Source organism: Eubalaena glacialis, chromosome 9, assembly GCF_028564815.1.
Source record: "Eubalaena glacialis isolate mEubGla1 chromosome 9, mEubGla1.1.hap2.+ XY, whole genome shotgun sequence".
Classification (NCBI taxonomy): domain Eukaryota; kingdom Metazoa; phylum Chordata; class Mammalia; order Artiodactyla; family Balaenidae; genus Eubalaena; species Eubalaena glacialis.
The window spans coordinates 28164483-28187331 of record NC_083724.1 but is presented as its reverse complement, the minus strand read 5'-3'; the positions used below and the strand labels follow the sequence as shown (position 1 = coordinate 28187331).

At 35.7% G+C, this 22849-nt stretch overlaps 1 protein-coding gene across 1 annotated transcript in view; it reads left to right on the top strand.

The window, feature by feature from the left end:
- TMEM38B (transmembrane protein 38B) overlaps positions 1–22849 on the top strand; it is a 67351-nt gene that overhangs the window by 6084 nt on the left and 38418 nt on the right. Inside the window, exon 2 of the mRNA XM_061201074.1 lies at positions 14067–14223. Within this exon, the coding sequence (XP_061057057.1) occupies positions 14067–14223 (157 nt within the window). The remainder of the gene's footprint in view (positions 1–14066; positions 14224–22849) is intronic.

Sequence of the window (22849 nt, the reverse complement as noted above, 5' to 3'; positions counted from 1 at the left end):
TCAGGGTATTTTTGTTTCCATACAAATTGTGAAATTTTTTGTTCTAGTTCGGTGAAAAATGCCACAGGTAGTTTGATAAGGATTGCGTTGAATCTGTAGATTGCTTTAGGTAGTATAGTCATTTTCACAATGTTGATTCTTCCAATCCAAGAATTTGGTATATCTCTCCATCTGTTTTTATCATCTTTAATTCCTTTCATCAGTGTCATATAGTTTTCTGCATACAGGTCTTTTGTCTCCTTAGGTAGGTTTATTCCTAGGTATTTTACTCTTTTTGTTGCAGTGGTAAATGGGAGTGTTTCCTTAATTTCTCTCTCAGATTTTTCGTCATTAGTGTATAGGAATGCAAGAGATTTCTGTGCATTAATTTTGTATACTGCTATTTTACCAAATTCATTGATTAGCTCTAGTAGTCTTCTGGTAGCATCTTTAGGATTCTCTATGTGTAGTATCATGTCAGCTGCAAACAGTGACAGTTTTACTTCTTCTTTTCCAATTTGGATTCCTTTTCTTTCTTTTTCTTCTCTGGTTGCTGTGGCTACAACTTCCAGAGAGTGGGCAACCTTATCTTGTTCCTGACCTTAGTGGACATGGTTTTAGTTTTTCACCATTGAGAACGATGTTGGCTGTGGGTTTGTCATATATAGCCTTTATTATGTTGAGGTAAGTTCCCTCTATGCCTACTTTCTGGAGGGTTTTTATCATAAATGGGTGTTGAATTTTGTTGAAAGCTTTTTCTGCATCTATTGAGATGATCATATGATATTCTCGTTCAGTTTGTTAATATGGTGTATCACATTGATTGATTTGCCTATATTGAAGAATCCGTGCATTCCTGGGATAAACCCCGCTTGATCATGGTGTATGATGCTTTTAATGTGCTGTTGAATTCTGTTTGCTAGTATTTTGTTGAGGATTTTTGCATCTATGTTCATCAGTGATATTGGCCTGTAGTTTTCTTTTTTTGTGACATCTTTGTCTGGTTTTGGTATCAGGTGATGCTGGCCTCGTAGAATGCATTTGGGAGTGTTCCTCCATCTGCTGTATTTTGGAAGAGTTTGAGAAGGATAGGTGTTAGCTCTTCTCTAAATGTTGATAGAATTCGCCTGTGAAGCCATCTAGTCCTGGGCTTTTGTTTGTTGGAAGAGTTTTAATCACAGTTTCAATTTCAGTGCTTGTGATTGGTCTGTTTATATTTTCTATTCCTTCCTGATTCAGTCTCGGAAAGTTGTGCTTTTCTAAGAGTTTGTCCATTTCTTCCAGGTTGTCCATTTTATTGGCATATAGTTGCTTGTAGTAATCTCTCATGGTCCTTTGTATTTCTGCAGTGTCAGTTGTTACTTCTCCTTTTTCATTTGTAATTCTGTTGATTTGAGCCTTTTCCCTTTTTTTCTTGATGAGTCTGGCTAATGGTTTATCAATTTTGCTTATCTTCTCAAAAAACCAGCTTTTAGTCTTTTTGGTCTTTGCTATTGTGTCCTTCATTTCTTTTTCATTTATATCTCATCGGTTTTTATGATTTCTTTCCTTCTGCTAATATTTTTGTTGTTGTTCTTCTTTCTCTAATTGCTTTAGGTGTAAGGTTTGATTGTTTATTTGAGATGTTTCTTGTTTCTTGAGGTAAGATTGTTTTGCTATAATCTTTCCTCTTAGAACTGCTTTTGCTGCATCCCATAGGTCTTGGGTCGTCGTATTTTCATTGTCATTTGTTTCTAGGTTTTTTTGATTTCCTCTTTGGTTTCTTCAGTGGTCTCTTGGTTATTAAGTAGTGTATTGTTTAGCCTCCATGTGTTTGTATTTTTTACAGGTTTTTTCCTGTAATTGATATCTAGTCTCATAGCGTTGCGGTCGCAAAACATACTTGATATGATTTGAATTTTCTTAAGTTTACCAAGGCTTGATTTGTGACCCAAGATATGATCTATTCTGCAGAATGTTCCATGAGCACTTGAGAAGAAAGTGTATTCTGTTGTTTTTGGATGGAATGTCCTATAAATATCAGTTAAGTCCGTCTCATTTAATGTGTCATTTAAAGCTTGCATTTCCTTATTTATTTTCATTTTGGATGATCTGTCCATTGGTGAAAGTGGGGTGTTAAAGTCCCCTACTATTATTGTGTTATTGTTCATTTCCCCTTTTATGGTTGTTAACATTTGTCTTATATATTGAGGTGCTCCTATGTTGGGTGCATAAGCATTTACAATTGTTCTATGTTCTTCTTGGATTGATCCCTTGGTCATTATGTAGTCTCTTTCTTTGCCTGTTGTAATAGTCTTTATTTTAAAGTCTATTTTATCTGGTATGAGTATTGCTACTCCAGCTTTCTTTTGATTTCCATTTGCATGGAATATCTTTCTCCATCCTCTCACTTTCAGTCTGTATGTGTCCCTAGGTCTGAAGTGGGTCTCTTGTAGACAGCATATATATGGGTCTTGTTTTTGTATCCATTCAGCCAGTCTGTGTCTTTTGGTTGGAGTGTTTAATCCGTTTACATTTAGGGTAATTATTGATATGTATGTTCCTATTACTGTTTTCTTAATTGTTTCGGGTTTGTTATTGTAGGTCTTTTCCTTCCCTTGTGTTTCCTGTGTAGAGAACTTCCTTTAGCATTTGTTGTAAAGCTGGTTTGGTGGTGCTGAATTCTCTTAGCTTTTGCTTGTCTGTAAAGGTTTTAATTTCTCCATCGAATCTGAATGAGATCCTTGCTGGGTAGAGTAATCTTGGTTGTAGGTTTTCCCCTTTCATCACTTTAAATATGTCCTGCCACTCCCTTCTGGCTTGCAGAGTTTCTGCTGAAAGATCAGCTGTTAACCTTATGGGGATTCCCTTGTGTGTTATTTGTTGCTCTTCCCATGCTGCTTTTAATATTTTTTCTTTGAATGTAATTTTTGATAGTTTGATTAATATGTCTATTGGCGTGTTTCTCCTTGGATTTGTCCCCTAGGGGACTCTACGCTTCCTGGGCTTGATTGACTATTTCCTTTCCCATATTAGGGAAGTTTTCAACTATTATCTCTTGAAATATTTTCTCAGACTCTTTTTCTCTTCTTCTGGGAGCCCTATAATTCAAATGTTGGTGCGTTGAATGTTGTCCCAGAGGTCTCTGAGACTGTCCTCAATTCTTTTCATTCTTTTTTCTTTATTCTGCTCTCTGGTAGTTATTTCCACTATTTTATCTTCCAGGTCACTTATCCGTTCTTCTGCCTCAGTTATTCTGTTATTGATTCCTTCTAGAGCATTTTAAATTTCATTTATTGTGTTGTTCATCATTGTTTGTTTGCTCTTTAGTTCTTCTAGTTCTTTGTCAAACGTATCTTGTATTTTCTCCATTCTATTTCCAAGATTTTGGTTCATATTTACTATCATTACTTTGAATTCTTTTTCAGGTAGACTGCCTATGTTGTCTTAATTTGTTTGGTCTGCTTGGTTTTTACTTTGCTCCTTCATCTGCTGAGTATTTCTCTGTCTTCTCAGTTTGCTTAACTTACTGTGTTTGGGGTCTCCCTTTTGCAGGCTGCTGGTTCGTAGTTCCTGTTGTTTTTGGTGTCTGCCCCCAGTGGCTAAGGTTGGTTCAGTGGGTTGTGTAGGCTTCCTGGTGGAGGGGACTGGTGCCTGTGTTCTGGTGGATGAGGCTGGATCTTGTCTTTCTGGTGGGCAGGACCGTGTCTGGTGTTGTGTTTTGGGGTGTCTGTGAACTTAAGATTTTAGGCAGCCTCTCTGCTAATGAGTGGGGTTGTATTCTTGTCTTGTTAGTTGTTTGGCATGGGGTGTCCAGCACTGGAGCTTGCTGGTCGTTGAGAGGAGCAGGGTCTTAGCGTTGAGATGGCGATCTCTTGGAGAGCTCTCGCTGATTGATATTACATGGGTCCAGGAGGTCTTGGTGGTCTAACGAGCTGAACTCTGCTCTCCCACCTCAGAGGCTCAGGCCTGACACCTGGCTGGAGCACCAAGACCCTGTCTGCTACCCAGCTCAGAAGAGAACGGAGAAAAAAAGGAAAGAAAAAATAAATAAATAAAATAAATGTAGTTATTAAAATTAAAAATAAGAATAAATAATAAAAAAAAGAGAGCAAGCAAACCAGTAAACAAATCCACCAATGATAAGAAGCACTAAAAACTATACTATGATAAACATAGGAATAAGTAACCAGGGTGTTGCATTCAGCAAACCTGAAGTCTACAGTTGATCGCAAAGTCCACTGCCTCAATTTTGGGATGATTCATTGTCTATTCAGGTATTCCACAATGCAGGGTACATCTAGTTGATTGTGGAGATTTAATCCGCTGCTCCTGAGGCTGCTGGGAGAGATTTCCCTTTCTCTTCTTTGCTTGCACAGCTCCTGGGGTTCAGCTTTGGATTTGGCCCCACCTCTGCATGTAGGTCGCCCTCTGGTGTCTGTTATTCGCCCAGACAGGACGGGGTTAAAGAAGCAGCTGATTAGGGGGCTCTGGCTCACTCAGGCCGGGGGTCGGGAGGGGTACAGAATGTGGGGTGAGCCTGCGGCAGCAGAGGCTAGCATGACGTTGCAACAGCCTGAGGCGCCGTGTGTTCTCCCAGGGAAGTTGCCTCTGGATCTTGGAACCCTGGCAGTGGTGGGCCGCACAGGCCCCCAGAGGGGAGGTGTGGATAGTGACCTGTGCTTGCACACAGGCTTCTTGGTGGCTGCAGAAGCAGGCTTAGCATTTCATGCCTGTCTCTGGTGTCCATGCTGATAGCTGCAGCTTGCGCCTGTTTCTGAAGCTTGTTTAGGTGGTGTTCTGAATCTCCTCTCCTCGCACACCCCGAAACAATGGTCTCTTGCCTCTTAGGCAGTTCCAGACTTTTTCCCGGACTCCCTCCCGGCTAGCTGTTGTGCATTAGCCCCCTTCAGGCTGTGTTCACTCAGCCAACCCCAGTCCTCTCCCTGGGATCTGACCTCCGAAGCCTGAGCCTCAGCTCCCAGCCCCAACCCGTCCCGGCGGGTGAGCTGACAAGCCTCTTGGGCTGGTGAGTGCTGGTCGGCACCGATCCTCTGTGCGGGAATCTCTCCGCTTTGCCCTCCGTGCCCCTGTTGCTGCGCTCTCCTCCGTGGCTCTGAGTCTTCCCCCTCCCACCCACTCCCCGTCTCCGCCAGTGAAGGGGCTTCCTAGTGTGTGGAAACTTTTCCTCCTTCACAGCTCCCTCCCTGAGTTGCAGGTCCTATTTCTATTCTTTTGTCTCTGTTTTTTCTTTTTTCTTTTACCCTACCCAGGCAGGTGGGGAGTTTCTTGCCTTTTGGGAAGTCTGAGGTCTTCTGCCAGCGTTCAGTTGGTGTTCTGTAGGAGTTGTTCCACATGTACATGTATTTTTAATGTATTTGTTGGGAGGAATGTGATCTCCGCGTCTTACTCCTCCGCCATCTTGAAGGTCCTCTCTTTAATATTTTTTAAGCTAAAGGAAAGTTAGAATATTTGAGTAACCTGACAAAACATTGATCAGGGAGTGTGCTGTAGTAGAAAGCGTTCATAAAGTCAGAAGTCAGAAGACCAGTGTTTAGTTCAAACTCTACCACTAACTAGGTAGCCTGGGATAAGAACTTTAAACTCAATATTTATGCAGTGAGTGGACCAGAACACCAGCTGAGCAGTGTCCCCTCTCCAGGAGTCTTCAGTTTTGACTCTAAAGAGCTCTTCCTCCAAGCTTCTAAGTTTTAATAATTTCAGCCTATCCTTTGTTCCTCCAGGAGTGGTAACAGCTTTCTACAGTTGATACTTCTGTGACTCCATAGTACTTACTTTTTACTTTTTCAATAATCTAGTTAACAATTTTATACCTACTTACTTCTTCATATTAAATCCTTTCTGTTAATAAAACTTTGTATTTTCTGTTTCCTGACTGGACTCTGGTACAGAAACCTAGGAGTGGGGTTTAACTACTTGCTTTCTGGTTTTCATATGTAATATTAAGATATCTAAACTGCTGGCTATTTCCTGTCCATAGATCTAGTCAGTATAATGCCTTCAGTGTGGCAGGGCAGTGTGATGTTCTGTGGACTCAATATGATCAAAATCTCTGTGGACTTTTTTGGAGAACAGGAGAGTTGACATAGATCTGAGGCAAGACTGTGATAGCATACTGTTAAACCTGCCAGGTAAAAGCAAAGTGTTTCTGGGATTCTTTGCAAATTAATATGGAGAAAAAAGCATTTCTTTACTAGGTTACAGAGGTTAATGCTGATTTGTTCTAGTAAAAATACTATATTTTGAATACCAGCTGCAGTTGGAGTCATTACCGGTCTACATTTAAGATAGTTCACGATTATTTTTCAAGGTCCATCTGCTTTACATATAGCCCAAACAAACAAGTTAAGTGGAATGTGGTAGCTATCATCATCTTTCATCTTTCATGTTTTTGGTTATGGTACTCATCTCTGTAATACTGCTTTGTAAAAATATCTTGGTGAGGAGAAGAAACTCTAGGGGCTTCTACCTGATCATTCCTATCATAATGATTCTTATTCCAAGGATCAGAGAATCAATATGCAGAGTGTGCCAGTTGCTAGGTATGTCTAGTCTAGTTATACATTAAGGAACTGGGGAAATAACCACAGCCGTGGATTTACTTGTCCCACTATGATTCATACTTGATATAAAACTCCTTGAATTGTGTCACAGATAATCTCTAAGCCATTGTTGCCTACATGATTATTTTAAAATATTTTGATGAAAAAGCATACTTGAGGCATATGAGATAGATTATGTTGTTAATTTTTCTTTTTAAAGAGATAAATCTATAAATGGGAAAGACTAGGGTAAAGGTTTACTAATATGCAATTTAAAAATACTTAACCTCTGGAGATGAGGCTTTAAGAAGGCTAGAGCATTCCCCTGCTTCTTTCTGGAAGTCATATTAACCACCAGCAAGCTGAATGCTAACTGTTTGGAAATAGCTACAGTGTAACTAGTTCTTAAAAATGGAGACACACTGCGGAACTAAAGTAGACTGAGTATATCAAAATAAAGAAGTCATGTGTGCAGTACATTAAAGAATATCTTTCTAGTCTTTGTTTTAACTAAGTCAATAATGTTAAACATAGTCTAATAATTAAACATAGTCTAATAATTCATTTGGCCAGAGAATGGGATTATTTTGTGGATGTGATTTTAAATGAATTTAAGGGAGTAGAATGTGACTTTATTTCTCAGCTTTCATTTCATAATGAAAATATTTTGATGTTAAAGTCCCCAGGTGATTATATGTACTTCAAATATCTTATACTTTGAATTAGATCCAGGTCTCGATGTGACAAATTTTGCTAAGGGTTTTGGGGGAAAGAATTCTATTGATAGCGTGTAACAAACATCTTAACTCAAGGTAGGACGGAGAATTTTTTTTCTCTTTTAAATGTCAGTATGTTAAAAATAATGTGTATAAATTAACACAGCTTATTCGTTAGCTAAAGGAATACACCTTTGTTTAAAACTGAGAAGAAATTAAAGATATCATATTAACTATTTTTTTCCTACTGAAAATTATTTATGTGCCCTAAAGATATACAGCTGTTTCTGGTTACCTTTCTGTATTTTTTTTTAATATAAATTTTGAAAGCATCATACTTTTATTTATTTACTTATTTGGCCCTGTCTCATGGCATGCCGGATCTTAGTTCCCTGACCAGGGATTAAACCCGCACCCCCTGTGGTAGACGCACAGAGTCGTAACCACTGGACCACCAGGAAAGTCCCTGTGTTTTCATAATTTAACTTCACATTAAACTAACTGGTGCCAGTATGATATATACAAAGGAACATCATACCCAGAGAACTTTGTCATAAGGTTGCCTCATGCTGGAAAATGTGTTATGGTAGTGTGTGTACTGAAGAAAGCTTTAAAGAAAGGCCTATTTGAGTTAGAGAAATATTTCTGGCTGACATAATTTTGAAAATCAGGCAAAAAAGACTGGTATGAGAGAGACCCTCCCTTCAACTCTGTTCTTTTCCTTTTTTTTTTGGTCTAATAAAATCTTAGTTTCTTTGATTTAAGACTGTTGGGGTTATGAGTACCTTTTCAGTGCCATAATGTGTCATTCTCATCCCAGTTTTGCAGTAAGAACTCAGAAGAATTATATCTTGGGCTCAGACAGTTGAGTCAGAAGCAGCCCAAGGGTTGCATTCTCCTTGCCTCTTTTCTCTCTTGTCAGTGATCAATCCATTCAGCACACAAATCAACAGAGTGTCTGACATGTACTAGGTAGTAAATATGTATTTTTATGTATATTCTTTTATTTTAAGTTCTTATAAGTTATGTATTCTCATTTTATGAAACTTGAAGTTTAAGCCAAGAGAGGTTAGAGGTCCTACAAAGAGTCACAAAACTGGTACGTAATCACAGTTATCTCTGTGACTTGTGATAAAACTAAGGGAAATTAATGGTAGTAAAATTGTCGTACTTACACTCTTGAAATATTGCACATATATTTTTCTGTTGTACAATAAACATTTGTAGAGCATCTACTTTATACTAAAGTTTCTTAGGGTCTCAAGGGTTATCAGTCTTATAGTGGAGCTAACACTTGTGAACAAAAATTAGAAAATGATATATTTTAAGAGGAAAGGATAAAATACCGTGAAAGTTGAGGGAAAAGGAAAGTTATGTTGACAGACTTAATTGGAAATGCATATTACATGAGTGAATAATTTGTGTGAAAGCATCAAATTTAGTAAATTAGATTTGGATTGTTTTAATGGTCAAAGGAAAACTTTTTTGGTATATTTGAATTTGCCTAAGCCAAATTGTTGTGTCAGATGGATGATAGTAATGCTAAATCTTCCATTAGAACAACCCTAAGGGATACAGAGGATACAGACATATTCCCTAATTGTATATTTACCAGAAGTAATGAATTACTTTGGAATGTGTCTTCATAGTAACTGTGTAATGATGGGCCCATTATAGCTCTCATTCAGTTAGAGCTCCCATTTCCAGAATGTGTGTGCAGAGCTAACCAGGGTATGGCCTGAGAGAGAGAGAGGGACACACCCACACCCACACAGACAAACACACACACACGAGGACAAGGTTGGGGGAGAAGAAGGTCTTGAGGGGGAAAAGGGGTGTGCATGTGTAAATAAGCACAGAAAAAGAAGTCTGGAAGTTGTCACCCTACAGAGAATGAGTGTGATTGGAGGGTAGAAGTAGAGAGGAAAGGGTAATTTTCTTTTTTTTTCTGTTTACTTCTATAATAATAGTGATAGCTAATAGTTGTTGCTTACTGTTTTTTTTTTTTTTTTTTTTTTTAAGATGTGGGAAAGCAGTTACCTTGTTCACTTCACACAGAGAGTAAGTGCTGGAGCCATGATTTATACCTCGGCAATTAAGCTCCAGAGACTGGACTCTTAAGCACTCTGTATTGCCTCTCAATGTGAGAATGGCTCAGTAAGGCAGCTAGTGTCCACTGACTAAAAGAAAAGATCATATTCATATATTATGCTGACTAGCCAATGTTCTAAACAGTCATCATCGTACAGGGCAATACTGAACAGTGCCCGTATACATATTTTGATGGATAGCAATATATATGTGTAGAGAGAGACATAGTGGTGTCATATCTTACATAGGGGTTTGGCTCTATAAAGACAGCATGGCCATGTATCATCAAAATAACTCTTGAATAATTCTTAAGTTTAGGGGAAATTGCTGCACTGGAGATAGACATCCTGTTTTTTAGTAAGTTTTTCAAAACTAGTTTTTCTTCCATATTGATACAGGTCACCATTTCTTGAGTTATCACCAGATGCATACCATTAAACCTTGGCATCACTTCATTTGACGATATATACACACCATCGAAAATTTACGTCTTCCAACTCATGTTCACTCCTGGGCACATTTTATTGTGTGGAATGGTGGGTTGCAATATTTAAATTTTTATCTCTCTCTTTTTTTTTTCCCCATGAGCACATAGAGATGAATTCCCATGTTAGTACAAGTATGACGATATTACCCTACTGAATTCACACATACATTTGTATAGTTTGTTTTGTTGTTTGTTTTTGCATAAAAGGGCCTCTCCCTAAGAGGTAATAACAGTTAACAGTTTGGTTGGGTATTCTTGCAGACCTTCTTTTATGCATTAGCTGCATGTGTACGTACCTATAGAAATATGTAGTTTTCTGTTTTCCCCCTGTAAATGATTTCTTACTGTACATATTCATATAAATATGGTTTTCCTTTTGTCATGTCAGTGCATGTAAAGCTGCCACATTGTTTTGAATCGATGCATTGTATTCCTCAGATTGGTTATATGACATAATTTGCTAAATTTTAATTTGATTATACAATTAACAAATACTTTATTTTAAAGAATTCAGATATAATTCAATAATATAATCAATATAATTAAATAAATTTAAAGCCCCTTTGACCATCTTCCCTACTCCTAAGCTTCTCTCAGGAGATAATAACAGTTAACATTTTGGTGTATTGCAGACCCTTTACTGTGCATTCCATGTAAATGTATGTACCTGTAGAAATGAATAGTGTTTTCATTTTTGCCCATAAATAATTACATGCTGTAATTTTTTTCAACATGATTGTGTTTGGTTTCTTGTTTTTACTCAACAGCATGTCTTGGGGATCTTCCCATGTTGATGTTGATCTACCACACTCTTGAATTGCTCTTGTATAGTATTCCATAGTACAAGTGATCATGGTTTAACTGTTCCTCTGATGATGGTCGTTTAGATTGTTTTCATTTTTTTCACAGCATTGTAAACAACACTGCTTTAATATTCTTATATGACACTCGAGTCGATTTTAAATTTAAAATTTTAATTGATAACTGCCAAATTGTTTTTCAAAATGGCTTTACTTGTTTTCTCACAAGAGTATGTGAATTTCTTCACACCTTTGATAATTTATAAATATTAAGCTGTAAATTTTTTTGCCAATTGAAGGTGTATGAAATAACATATTTTTAAAATTTCTTTTTCCTTGATTACTGATGAGTTGAGGACTTTCCTTTGTTTAGTTTTTTGGTATATTTATTAGTCATTTATAGTTTCTGCTTTGTGACTTGCCCATTTTTCTGTTGTGTTTGTTGTCTTTTTCTATTGATTTGTTGGAATTTGCCTTATTGGTTAAAAAAAATTTTATCCCAGTCTTTTGTTATGTAGAAGTTTTAAATTTTGATGATGTCAAACTTGTAAATCTTATCCTTTATGGCTTTTTTCTGTTCTTAGATTGCTAGATTTTTTTAAAGGGGAATGTTGAATTTTTATCAAATGACCTTTTACTTTCTGTCTAAAGGAGTGATCATAATAATTTGTTAGTATAGTGCATAATTTTTTTTTTAAAGGTAACAAACTTGTATACCGAGGTAGGTACTTTTTTTTTTTTTTAACGTGACTTTATTTGGAAATAGCGTCTTTTTTAAAAAAATGTATTTATTTAATTTATTTATTTTTGGCTGTGTTGGGTCCTCATTGCTGCACGGGCTTTCTCCGGTTGCCGTGAGCGGGGACCACTCTTCGTTGTCGTGCTTGGGCTTCTCATTGTGGTGGCTTCTCTTGTTGTGGAGCATGGGCTCTAGCAGCGTGGGCTCAGTAGTTGTGGCTCTCAGGCTCTAGAGCGCAGGCTCAGTAGTTGTGGCACACGGGCTTAGTTGCTCTGCGGCATGTGGGATCTTCCCGGACCAGGGCTTGAACCCATGTCCCCTGCACTGGCAGGCGGACCCTTAACCACTGCGCCACCAGGGAAGCCCTATAGTGAATGATTTTAATGAATTTCTAACTATTGAACCTTCCTTAAATTCTTTGGATAAAATCTACTTGGTTATGATATATTATCCTTTTGAAAAACTAGATTTCAATTTGTTATTGATGTATTTGTGCACTATACTCATAAGTTAGAATTATAATGTATCTTCTTCCTCTCTTTTTTCTTCCCTCCCTCCTTTCCCTCCTCCCTTCCTCCCTGACTCTTTCCCTTCCTCCTTCCCCTCTTCTTCTCTCTTCTTTCTTTTCTCTATAATTTTTTATGCTGCAGTTATGTTGTTTATAGACTGATCTAAGTTTTTCTAAACTCTATAATGGTTATATAACATAAAAATGAGTAATCAAAAATTATTTGGTAAATGTTTTGCATAAATTTATCTGGGTCTAGCACCTTTCTTAGGATAGATAGATCTTGGATTACCCTCTAACTTTTTTCCATAGTTATTTGTTTGTTCAAGTTTCTACCTGTTCGTAAGGGAATTTTGCTAATATATCGTTTTTTAGGAAAATTGTCTACTTCAACTATATCTTCACATTTATTAGATTAAATGCATGTTTTCTTATAATAAAAAAACTCTAAAATTATTTCCTTTTTTTTTTTTGCTTCTAATATTATGTATTATTTTCATTCCTTCCCCTCTCCCCTCCATTTTTCAGACTTGCTGAAGAATGTTCTGTTTTATTGGTCTTTTCCAAGAAAAGCTTTGGGTTGGCTTTATTGATTGCCTATCTCTATCTGCCTGTTTTAGCATCTAATTAGTTTCTACTTTCATTTTTACAGTTTGCTTCTATTTCTCTGGCTGGGTTAAAAAAAATTTTTTTTTTGTACTTTTTCCTTTAATAATTTCACTTACAGAAGAGTTGCCAGACTAGGTCAAGGAACTTCTATATACTTTACCCAGAATCACCAACTACTGACATTTTGCCCCATTTATTTTATTTTTTTCCCAGCTTTATTGACATATAGTTGACAAAATTATATATATTTAAAGTGTGCAATGTGATGATTTGATATACAAATACATTGTGATTACTACAATCAAGTTAATTAGCACGTTCATCACCTCACAGTTACCTTTTGTGTGTGCGCGCGTGTGTGTTTGTGTGGTGACAACACTTAAAAATCTACTCTCGGCAAATTTTAAGTATATAAGATAGTATTATACAGTATTACTAACTAGTCATTGTGCTGTACATCAGATCCCAAGAACTTATTCATCTTATAACTAGAAGTTTGTACTTTACCATTTCTCTGAATGTTTTTGTCTATGCATAGTATTTTTTCAGAACCACTTGAGTGTGAATTGGAGACATTTTGCCCAGTTATTTCTGATTACTTAAGTGTGTTAATTTTAAGAACCACATTACAGTTATCAAAATCAAGAAGTTTAACAGTGATACAATACTGTAATCAAAGCCACAATCCATATTGAGATTTCATCAGTTGTCCAAAAAAGGTCTTTTATAGATGTTCTTTCTCACTTGGGGATATGATCTAGGAAATGTGTTGCATTTAGTTGTCTCTTTAATGTCATTTAATCTGGAACATTCCATCAGCCTTTTTTGTGTGTGTTCCTTGACCTTGACATTATTAAAATATAGGCTAGGTGTTTGTTGTTGTTTTTTTCAGAATAACCCTCAATTTGAGTGTGTATAATTAAATTAGTTCAGGTTATACATTTTGGTAGAAATACCAAAATCACGGAAGTGATGATGTGGTCTTAGTGCATAATATCAGGAATCACCTGATATTGTTTGTTTACAGTGATGTCTGCAAGGTTTGTCCACTCTAAAGTTATTACTTCCCTCTGTAATTAATAAATAATTTGTTAGGAGACATTTGAGATGATGTAAATACCTGTTCCTCATCAGCCTTTCACCTCTGGGTTTATTTTGTTATTCTATTTCAAGCCTGTCATATTGAAATTTTAGTTTATTTATTTCAGGCTTTATTTTCTTACGTACTTAAGATTATAAATTTTTCTTAATGTATCACTTTGACATATTAACTGGCATACTTACAGTAGGGTTGGGAATGAAAGGAGACAGTAGTTGGGGAGATTGTCTATAATAATGTACTACTAGGAAACTGGCAATAAGATCCTGAACAGAGTATTTTAAAGTTGCCCCAAGTCACCCATGTCTTAACAAAATATTTCCAGTGTTGATTTAAAGAACAAAAGATATGTTTTATGATGATCATGATTGTCACACTTATGAGTAGGTTCTAGAAAATTATGAAATTAAGAAGTGTGTTTCTTTAGTGCCACTGGTACCTCAGGACTTGTTTAATATACAGCATCTCAGATGACATATTTACTTTATCATTTCAGGAGCAGCGGCGATGGCATGGAAGAATCCTCTGTCAAGCTGGTTTACTGCTATGCTCCACTGCTTTGGTGGAGGAATTTTATCTTGTGTACTGCTTGCGGAGCCTCCATTGAGGTTTCTTGCAAACAACACTAATATATTACTGGCATCTTCAATCTGGTAAGCTGCCATTGTGGTGAACTATGAGACATTTAAAAAATTGTTCTGTAACTTGTTAGTAAATGGAATTTTTTTCTTAAAAAAATATTTTATGTTCTTAAAAGTTAATGCATGTGCAAGGGAAGGAACCCAAATAATGCCAAAGGTTTTAAGTGCAAAGTATGTCTCTTTCTCACCCTTCTCCCTTATCCTCTCCCAGAGGTAGGTATTGTTGTCTCATGTATCTTTAGTGGAAGCATTTGAAATACGAAAGGGCATCAAATATTTGACCCTCAACAGTTGATCTTGTGAACCTAACCTATACACACAGTTATACAACATGATAATCAAGAATGTGACCAACTACACAAAAGGTCCAAGTGATTATGATATTTATGGTAATTGTTTTTGGTAATTGTCATACTATCTGTTTGATTTTTCAGAGCCTTATGAAATTTAACATTAATTTTATTTTGAATTTAGTTTTGAAGTGAAGAAAAAAATGTTAGTAGGAATTGCTTTGGATTCTTGCAAGTTCAGCTTCAGTTATCTTTAAGAGGAATGATACATCAAGTTAAAAAAAAAGTGTAATACAAATCAGAGAGCTTTGTTATACCTAAAGCAAAAACCGTGCTTTTGATTAGAAACCATAGCAATGAAATACGTAACATTAGGAGCACTTGAAGTTAATTTTTATTGTGATAATTTTAAATGAATATGTAACCAGTCATAAAAGGGAATATTATAAATAGTAGTAGCAATGGTACAAATAGTGGGAACTAGTGGCAGTAGAAACTATTAAGAGTAGAACAATAAATTTGATAGCTAATATTTATTGAGTTATTACCATGTCGGCTAAATTCTTTATATTCATTGTCATGTTTAATCACCAGAGTCCAATGAAGTAGCTATTATTATTTCCATTTGAAAAATGAGAAAACTGAGGCATAGAGGAACTTTGCTGAAATTTTCGTATTTAGTAAGTGATTGAGCTAGGATCCAAAACCAGGAAGTTTCACTTTAGAGCCTTGCCACTTAACAGCCACTGTCTCTCATTGATTTGTTTAACCATCTCTTAAAGTATATTCTTCCAGTTGCTATGTGTTTTAAAACACTTTCTCAAGGACTTCTATTTCTATAGCAATATTTTAAAAGGATATTAACATTTTGGAGAATTTTTTTTATGTGTGTAGATGCTTAAACTATATGAAAAGTAGGATATCCAGAATCTGACACTTTTCATCACTTCCACTTCTGCTCCTGTATACTAACTACCACTATTGCTTGGACAGTTGCAGTAGCTTCCTAAGTGGGCTAGCTGCTTCTTTCATTATCCCCCTGAGTCTTTTCTTCACATAGTAGATAAAGTGATTATTTTAAAATGTTAGAACATATTACTCCTATGCTCAATAGTTTCTTATCTTACTAAGAGGAAAATTCAAAACTCTTAACGTAGCCTATAAGACCCTATAAAATCTTCCCTTCCACTCTCTTTGTTGTAATGTCTTTATACTGTACGCCTGCTCAGTCTGCGCTAGCCACGTTGGCTTTGCCATTTCTTGAACACAAAGATGTTCTTCTGCCTCAGCGCCTTTGTGCTTGCTCTCTTTTCTCTGTGATGTTCTTTTCCCAGAAGGCTCATATTTTCTTTTCTTGGAGAGATCTTCTCTGAAAAAAACACCTCCTCTCCCATGACTATCATATCATACTTCTTTTTTTTTTCCCTAGATTTATTACTGTCTGATGTGTTGTCTGTTTATTTCTTCTCATGTTGGTTTGTCTCACTCCACTAGAATAACAGCCTATCAGAGAAGGGACTTTGTTTTGTTAACTGTGTGCCAAGTATTGTTCTAAGTTCAGTAAGTACATTGCTAAAGGAACGGACAGCTTGTGTTCTGTTATATGGGAGTTCTATAATTAGTAGCAAGAAATTACAGATCTTGGTTAGTGATACACTAAATGAAATAAAAGTGCTTGTCTGTAAATATATACTTCCTTGGCTGAAACAAAAAGATATGTTAGAAATGGAAAATAAGTGCATTTTTATGTAGTGAATTAATAGTATAGTATTTAATTATTTGATAACTTGAGATCTTTTATTATGCCCATTTTACATAAGAGGAAATTGAGGCTTGAAGAGTTGGTAAATGACAGGGTCTAGATTTCAACTTAGCATGATCTTAACCAAGAAGAGTTTTCATTATGAACAATATGTGTTTTTTGATTTAAAAGTTTTAATTAATATTGGGTAGGTACAAAGGAACATTTATAAAAATATGCAGAGTATAAAGAATTATGATATAATAAAAACTTGTATATCCATCATTTAGATTAAGAAAAAAATTGCCACTTACAAAAATATTTTATTATAAAGTGAAAATTCAGAAAACCACAAAAACCAAATATATAGCCTAGTGAATTATTGTTAAGTATATCCTTGAAACCATGACCCAAGTCAAGAAATAAAGCTTTGCCATCTATCCCAGAAGTTCCTTCTGGGTGTCATATTCCAATCACAACCCCCTTCCCACCTTAATCAGTACGATAACATACTATTATCCTGACTTTTATGGTAATCACTTCTTTGGATATTTTTATAATTTTATCATCCAGATGTTCATCCCAAGAGACTATAATTTCGTTATGCCCATTAAAAAATCTAACGTCTCTCTTATTTTGTAGGTTCCCCTTCCATTCCTTTTTTCCCTTATAGTTTATCTCTTGAAGAACGAGAGTCATTTGACATGTAGACTTTTCCGTAGTCATGAGTTTGTTGATTGCATTCTCATGGTGCAGATCATTATATTCCTCTGTTCTCTGTGTTTCCTGACAATTGGCAGATGGATCCAGAATCCAAATCAGGTTCATGTTAGATCCTTTTATTTAGCAAGACCATAAGAGGCCCAAAATGTCTGATTAGCTTTCTTTTTGTTGACATTAGCACTCTTACGCTTAATGACTATCGTCTGTTAACTGAGAATTACAAAATGGCAATAGTCGAATTCTGTCTTTTCTTCCTGTGTATTAGTTGGAATAGTATTATAAATAAATACTTACTACTAATCATTTATTATTTGTTTACCCAGTTGTATAGTTCATATAGGAAAGGCAGGATAAATACTTGATTCTTTCTCTTTATTTACCAGTTTTCAAGATTATGATTTGGTCCCCTGCTGTTCTCCAGAGGTGACCAGTTTTTTTTGTTTGTTTGTTTAAATTTTTTTTTTTTTAGTAAATATGAACTCATGAATTTAAGCATATTTTATGGATTTCAATAAATTGGAATTTTCTCATTATTGAAGCTCAAATTGTTCCTTTGTTGGCCAGTGGGAATTTCTTCAGATTGGCTCTTGAGACTTTGATTAGCATCCTTGCTATTTAATATAAGATTCATCTTGTACTTTCTTCTGGAATTACTCATTTCTCTAAGAAGCTCTGGTTCCTTTTAGTGAGAAATAGTATTTCAAGACCACTATCTGAGCACTAGACATGTTCATTATTCCTGAATTGGTTGTTTCTAGGTCTTTTCAGTGGACAGAGCTAGGAAAAATAAGGATAAAATAACTCATGAGTTCATTTGATATTTCTAATTCAAATTCAAGATCATAGAACTTTTATTTAACTTTTCTCCATTACATATGTATCTTCTTTCTCCCACACTAAGAATTTTGATTCTTAAGGGCACAAGACATGATAGAATTAGGATATTCCAACACTGCTCATTTATTCTGTATTGTTCATGCAATACACAATAGTTTTGAAGTAATAGTATGAATACCACCACTGATATGATTACTGAAAATATTAACTTTTTGGGTATACACTTGTCGTTCTCTTCCTATTTTTTAAATAGATGTACTATTCTACACTGTCATAGTAATAGCTATTATGTACTATACTCTTACCTTTTTATTCCCATTCAGCCTTAGTTTTATAGCTAACTGTATATTTAATGTTTATCACCAGTCCTTATGTCTGTGTCTCTAGTAATTTTGGTTTTCTGAAGGTTTTTCTCTAGTAGGTTCATCTGGAATAGTAGTCCCTGAATTCTCATGTGTTGATAAATTTGTTTGTGTCTTTTTACTTGAAAGTCAGTTTTATTAGATATAAAATCATAAGATCATACTTTCTATCTTTGAGTATTTTAAATATGTTACTCAGTTTTCTTGTGTTACAAAGCATTGCTGTGAAAAACTCTGATGATCATTTAATTTTCTTTCCCTTATAAGTCACATGCTCTTCTTTTCTAGATGCCCAAAAGTTTCTTTTCTTTTTTTCTTTTCTTTTTTTTTTTTTTTATTAACATCTAGTAATTTAAATATTTCTAGGTGTTGGTCATTTGGGGTCTGTCTTCTTAGGTACATGGTCTGTTCTTTTTAGTAGCTACATATGTTTTTTTAAACTGAGAAAGTTATTTTAGTATTTGTACTCCTCTGCTTTGGTTTTCTCCAGGAAGTCCTATTGGCTGTTTTTTTGCCCTTCTTCAATGAACCTTTTTATATCTTTAAAATTTTTTTAAAATATTTTCTTTTTTACCTTCTATTTCTTTGAAGGCACTGTTATTTTATTTCTCTTTGTTTTCCTTCTAGTTTGGTTTTCATTACTAAAATAACTTTTTTTCTTTATCTTTTTATTCTTCCTGAGTATTGTATCTCCAGTTCTCAGTTTTTCTAATTCTGATGTACATTGTTCTTTTATGTGTTGTATCACTTTTCTTAATGTCTTTACCTTGTTTTGAAATAGGAGGTTGCAGTTTTGACCTGTTTTGTGGACCCATTTTCCCGAGTACTTTCATTGTAGGGATTTTTTTTTTCTTATAATAAATGTGTATGGGGTTTGACCTTGATACTTTTCTGTTGGTAATTTTTATGTGAAATCAGGTTTCTTGAACCTTCAAGATAAAGTGGAATTCAGGAAAGATTTTCTGACTTCATAGAGCTCTTGTCCTGTGTCTGTTGTTTTTATGCAGTGTTCAAAAGATGATGACCTGCTTTCTGAGATTTCCTGGGTCTTTTCCCCTTCCCCAGTTTGGTCTGGACCTTCCCCTTTTGTTGTTCTATCCTGCTCAGTTTTGATTCTACATCAGCAGTTTCTTCTTATTATTGGACTTGTTCTAGAAGGGAGCCTGGGTGGATCGTTTTCAAAATTCACAGGGACTACATTGGTCCAGCCCCTTCAGACGTTATCATGGACCCTTTGTCTCACCTGGTATTGGAAATGTCAGAATCCTTCCAGTTTCAGCTGTTGTTGTTGTTTTCCAGATTGGCCTGCTGTGCTTTCTAGTGAATTCCCATTAGCTATTTTGAAGCTGTTTTGTTCTTAGGTCCATTAGTTGCCACCTTGCTGCTTTCTTCTTCCTGCCAAGCAGTTTAGTTCTATGGATGCTGGTGATTTGCCTTTACCCATTTGCATTTTGGGATTTAAAGGGATACCTTGTCACATAGTTTTGTTGTAAGTGCTATGGATGGGATTTTGGCTTTGCTATCTAGTTGCCCTGTTTTTATGAGGGGATTTGAAGAGATCAAAATCTAGGCAACTACTGCTGCCACCGTCTTCCCAGAACAGTTGCCATTAGTTTTGATGTCCCTGTATGACCCTCCACCCTCAGCCCGATCCCGTCTTTTCTCTTCCTTACTCATAGGTAACAATTACCCTTAATTTTGTACCTTTCATTCCTTTACTTTTCTATGCAGTTCTGACATATATTTTTCTAAATAATATAGTTTTTGAAAATTTTATAAATGGAATCATATGTATGTATTTTTCAGTGACTTGCTTTTTTTGTTCAGCCTCTGTTCCTGAGATTCAGTCTTATTGTGTATACTTGTAATTTATTACTTTTCACTTCTGTATAGCTTATCAGAATGAATCGTCATCGTATATTCATCCCTTTCTCTGTTGACATAGAGTTGTTTCTACTATTTTTTCTATTACAGTATTGCTAAGAACATGATGTACGTGGGTAAGATTTTCTCTTGATATAGCTTAATAGTAGATTTACTGAGTTATAGGGAAAGTGATTTTTAAGCTCTACTAGATAATGAGAAATCATTTCCCAAAATGGTTATAATAATTTACATTACCACTGTATTGTACTTAATCTAAGAACTGGACTTTACCAATAACTTATATACTTATATTTCTCTCCCCAATCCCATCTCTCTGCACTTTTTCCACAGTTAACCTCTACCCTGTGTTTATCTTTGTGTTTGTATTTTTTAAAAAGGTGTATATTTTATATATGAATGTCTAAACAATAGATTCTTTTAGTTTTATTTGTTTTTGGCCCTATTTTAAAATGGGGTATTATACTCTATATAGTTCTCTAGGACTTTTTTCATTCAACATTATGTTACTAAGATTCATCTGTGTTTTGCTAGTAGCTATAGTACATTCCTTCTCACTGTTGTATAATCTATTATATTAATAACTGTATTTTATTTATTCTTCTGATGAGCATTTTTATTGATTCTAGTTGTTGGGCATTACAAAACAACAAGAGCAGCCTCTGATGTAGTACAGACACTTTTCTAAGTGCTTTACATTTATTATCTCATTTAACCTCACAAGAAACTGGTGAGGTAGGCTCTCTATTATTTTCATTTAATAAATGAGGAATCTGAGGCAAGAAGAGTTAAATAACTTGCCCAAGGAATCACAGGTATCTAGTAGCTGGAGCCAGCATTCAAACCTAGGCTACCTAGTCCTTTAGTCTGCACTTATGCAGTGTATTGTTTTGGAGTTGGGAAATACTGACATTGTCTTTGTGCTCACAGACCCTTAAATATAAAAAATGATGCTTGCTTAAAGACATAGTATAGTTTACTCTTTTCTTTTTTAAGGTTTTATTGTTGAGAACAAATGTGTAATCTTTGCTTCATTTGATTTTAACTTGGGAAATTAAAATGATGTTTGTAATGTACTTTAAACTCTAGCAAGCTAAACTAAGGGAGTATGTGAATGTACTTATTGGCAAGGTCATCTTTAGTGCAGTAGCTCATAGTGCTCACATTTGGAGATTAGCACCATCTACTGGCAAAGGGAAACAATGACTTGGCATGTCATAGTATGTTTAATATTGTTTGGAAGACAGTGTACCCTTTCATAGGATTTTTCTTTTTGAAAACTGTTTCTGGGGGGAAATAAATATTTTGTAATTTTTCTGTGTATTGATTTTTATGCCCCATTTTGTTTTCCTTTAACTTCCAAGTATCAGTTATGTATTGCACATTTGCATAACTGAGACTGCATTTTTATGAGGAAAAATACAACAAAAGGTATAGTTTTATAGGTCTGTCATTCTGTAATAGTCTTTTTCAAAGCATATACATAAAATTATTAATTTGTTAGAGTAGTAAGAGCAAGAGCAAAGCTCTCGTATTGAACTAATATGAACTGTATTAAGCTTACTGTTCTGTTTTAGCCTAGTTAAGTCATACTGTTTTGGTAGTCAGAGGAGGGAAATTAAGGGAGGGTGAAAACAGTTCTCAGAGACTAACCGTGGGAAGCTCAACTCTTGGTATTAACCTAAATTCTAATTTCGTCTTTCCTACTTAAACTGGGTTAGCTTTCATTTGTCAGTGAACTCGCATCCTGCTTGTATCCTGTTTTACTTTATTTTTAACATCTTTATTGGAGTATAATTGATTTACAGTGTTGTGTTAGTTGCTGCTGTATAACAAAGTGAATCAGCTGTACGTATACATATATCCCCATATCTCCTCACTCTTGCGTCTGCCTCCCACCCTCCCTATCGCACCCCTCTAGGTGGTCACAAAGCACCAAGCTGATCTCCCTGTGCTATGCGGCTGCTTCCCACTAGCTATCTGTTTTACATTTGGTAGTGTATATATGTCAGTGCTACTCTCTCACTTCGTCCCAGCTTACCGTTACCACTCGCCATGTCCTCAAGTCCATTCTGTATGTCTGCGTCTTTATTCCTGTCCTGCCCCCAGGTTCTTCAGAACCATTTTTTTTTTAGATTCCATATATATGTGTTAGCATATGGTATTTGTTTTTCTCTTTCTGACTTACTTCACTCTGTATGGCAGACTCTAGGTCCATCCACCTCACTACAAATACCTCAATTTTGTTTCTTTTTATGGCTGAGTAATATTCCATTTATATGTTGCCACATCTTTATCCATTTATCTGTCGATGGACACTTAGATTGCTTCCATGTCCTGGCTACTGTAAAAAGGGCTGCAGTGAACATTGTGAAACGTGTCTCTTTTTGAATTATGGTTTTCTCAAGGTATATGCCCAGTAGTAGGATTGCTGGGTTGTATGGTAGTTCTATTTTTAGTTTCTTAAGGAACCTGCATACTGTTCTCCATAGTGGCTGTATCAATTGACATTCCCACCAACAGTGCAAGAGGGTTCCCTTTTCTCCACACCCTCTCCAGCATTTACTGTTTGTAGATTTTTTGATGATGCCCATTCTGACAGGTGTGAGGTGGTACCTCATTGTAGTTTTGATTTGCATTTCTCTAATGATTAGTGATGTTGAGCATCCTTTCATTTGTTTGTTGGCAATCTGTATATCTTCTTTGGAGAAATGTCTGTTTAGGTCTTCTGCCCATTTTGGGGTTGGGTTGCTTGTTTTTTTGATATTGAGCTGCATGATTTGCTTGTATGTTTTGGAGAT